Below are 3,051 nucleotides of genomic sequence, written 5' to 3' on the forward strand. Positions count from 1 at the left end.
AATAACATAAGATGTTTTTTAATGGCTTCTCATATTTAGCTGATTACGCAGTGTGCTTATGTCTTATACACTGTGTGCATACTTCAACACATTAAATGATCATATACCATACTTTTCAGTACAGTAGTAATGATTTATGAACCTTTTAATTACATATTAATGTGTTTTGTCTTTGTTATCTTAACATGCTGTTTTTAAGAGTTGTTACAGGATGTAGAGAATGTCTCAACCAAGATAGAAGTGAATATGTGGATTATCTATATTTTCTCTTGAAGTGATCTATAGAGATGATAAAACTTTACTTTGAAAGAAGCAAAAACTTGTTTAAAGAATTAAACGTATTAAACATGGCAAAATGCATTCCAACGTGGTCAGTTCTATGTGACTGCAGGTGTCATCATGAGCCCACACTGTGTCTACATCTGCTAATAAGTTATTGTGGTCAACCAAAATGGAACGACGTCTCGAAGCAAGGCTGGCTCAAACAAACAGACTGCTTATTTAAAACGGTGATGTCTGCCTGCTTCCAAGAAAGACAAAGAGGAAAGACCAATCATGTTTGAATTGTTTCACGTAATGAACTCTTGTGACCAATCATAATTTGGACGTATTCCTTTAAAATATGATATCTGTCAATTTCTTAGAATTTAGGTCAACAGGAAATGCATAATAATAAATATTCATGAGTTTGGGTAATTTAGAATGAATACATATTGATGGTGTTAAAGGTGGGGTAAGATTTTGGATGAAAGCCTTTGCTCGTTCTGGTCCCTAGTTTGGGTGACACAAGGGACTTGCTTGTATGCTATTATATATATATATATATATATATATATATATATTTTTTTTTTTATTATTATTATTATTTTTTTATTTTATTTTATTTATTTTTTTTAATGAAAATCTGAGGTAAACTTTTTAACTACTACAATCTCTGTTGTCAGACAATCAGTTATTTACTGTACCTATAATAACTGCAAGAAACTAATTTGCCTTGAGGTTGAGGGATAGTATGAAGATTGCAAATGAAGCAAAACTCACTTAATTGGACCAACCAATTATTATTTTTCTTTTACTTTACTCCAATTTAACATCTCCCTTAATTTACTCTGTTTCAGATCTGGACCGCCATGATGAGTGTGCACTTCTCATATGTTTACCAAGAACTTCGTCCCTAACTCCATAAATTAATGGATTTATAAATCTGGGAATACACATAAGCAGGAAGAAGTTGATCAATGGCATACTGTAAAAATGGGGTCTCAAATAGTTTTCAATATATCTAGAAGTAAAAGACAACATGCACAACATGAGCTGAAATGCGTGGAGCAAGACAGTTCTTCCAGCCTTAGAAGCAGATTTCCCAGAAGCGATCCTCCGAGCAACCAGCATAACTTTGATGTACGTGAATGCGATTATCAGACCAACTGTGGTAAAGCTAGTTATGGTGGATAGTGTTTTTAAGACTACCTGAACCTCATTTACTATTAATACAGGCCAGTCGCAGATGATGTTGAATGAAAAGACACGTTTTTCTACAGAATAGCAAAATGCAAGAAAATCGATGAGCTGTGGAATGAGCCCCACGGTCCACATGATTGCGATAGCAGAGCTAGACCTCTGCGCGGTGCACAACTCTGCGTGTCTTAGGGGATGGCAAATGGCCACATAGCGTTCCAAAGACATGACTGCCAAGTTGTATGGAGTAATCCTAAATGCGCATGTGGAGTAGGTGAGAAATGTGTAGCAAATCGGCAAAGGCATGTACACCAAATACATAATAAAGGCAAAGAGAACAAATGCAACAGTTAAATACGCCAGATCATTAACAAGCATATGTATAAATAGCATATAGCGAGGGTTCTCCCGGACATGAGTAATGGTAAAGAAGGCATTCAGTATAACACACATGAAGTACAGGAAGATGCTGAACAAGGAAAACATCACTACTAAAGCAGCTATCCTTATTAGGTGTGTGTTCTTGTTGACTTGATCCGTCGTGTTGCCACTGAGCTGGGTGGAGTTGGCCATACCATAGAGCTTACGTCTCTTGATGTGCTCTGCTGAAAGAAAAAATGAAAACATGGAGCTTCTGATGAACAAATACTCCTAACATAAATAAATTTTACCTATCAACTTGTGATTTGTATATATTCATTGGACATGTATGAAATGATTTTGAAATTACAGTAGTCTCAGAATGTCCATGTGAGACACTCTGCTCCATATTGACTCCATCACAGAAAAAAGGGATTTGCCCTCAGCACACTGTAGCAAAATCAAAAATACTTAAATCCTCCATGATAATAGAGATTCAGAGGTATTAGTTACATACATTTGCAAATGTGAAAAACTAGGTTGATTTTGCCTTTTAAGGGGTCTATTCATAAAGCAGTGAAAAGTTTTCTTTAGTTGAAAACAGGGCTTTTCACTGCTTTTGGTCATTTATAGAGGGGGTTATTGTGGAGAAGGCTATTCCTTTTCCAGCAGCACCTTTGCTCCATGCCTGCATCGCAGCACCATACTTTTGTATGGTGAGTGCAATTCAAAAAGGAATGGAAAGCTCAGCTTTCCGTTCCTCTCCTGCAGTACAGATTCACTATCTGAGGATGGCGTAATCTGTTTCACAAGCCGAACAGAGCAAGGAAGCTGTATACTTCTCTGCTTTCTGCCCAGCTTCCGGAGCTGGCTCCACCCACTTTTCCCAGCATCCTTTGCAGCAGGTCTGACCTGACCTGCTGCTCTCGGACACCGGCGCATGTGCAGTGAGAATATAAACATCTCAGGCTCCTGATATGTCTATATTCTCACTGTTTTATAGGATCGCGGAGGGGCCGGACAGCCCCCGTAGACACCGGACAGGTACTGTAAATAGTGATTTTTTTTTCAGTAACCACTTCATGTGCTACATGAATACACCCCTAAGTAACCGCTACTTTAAAACATTGGGAAGTCTCGCATGGAGCTCACCAATGCCTGCAGTCCACCACCTACTACATTTACCCCCAGAATTAGTCAGTGATCTCAGGAACATACCAGGATCCCCGATTA

General features: G+C 38.1%; 1 protein-coding gene across 1 annotated transcript; it reads right to left on the minus strand.

Moving 5' to 3' along the window:
• Positions 1–1,104: 1,104 nt before the first annotated feature.
• Positions 1,105–2,031, minus strand: LOC148507636 (odorant receptor 131-2-like). Its single transcript, XM_088445820.1, has one exon. It carries the CDS (start codon positions 2,029–2,031, stop codon positions 1,105–1,107), a length of 927 nt encoding a protein of 308 aa, XP_088301946.1.
• Positions 2,032–3,051: the final 1,020 nt, after the last annotated feature.

The sequence above is a fragment of the Taudactylus pleione genome, unplaced genomic scaffold (assembly GCF_031769625.1).
Source record: "Taudactylus pleione unplaced genomic scaffold, aTauple2 ptg000390l, whole genome shotgun sequence".
In the NCBI taxonomy this organism is placed as follows: Eukaryota; Metazoa; Chordata; class Amphibia; order Anura; family Myobatrachidae; genus Taudactylus; species Taudactylus pleione.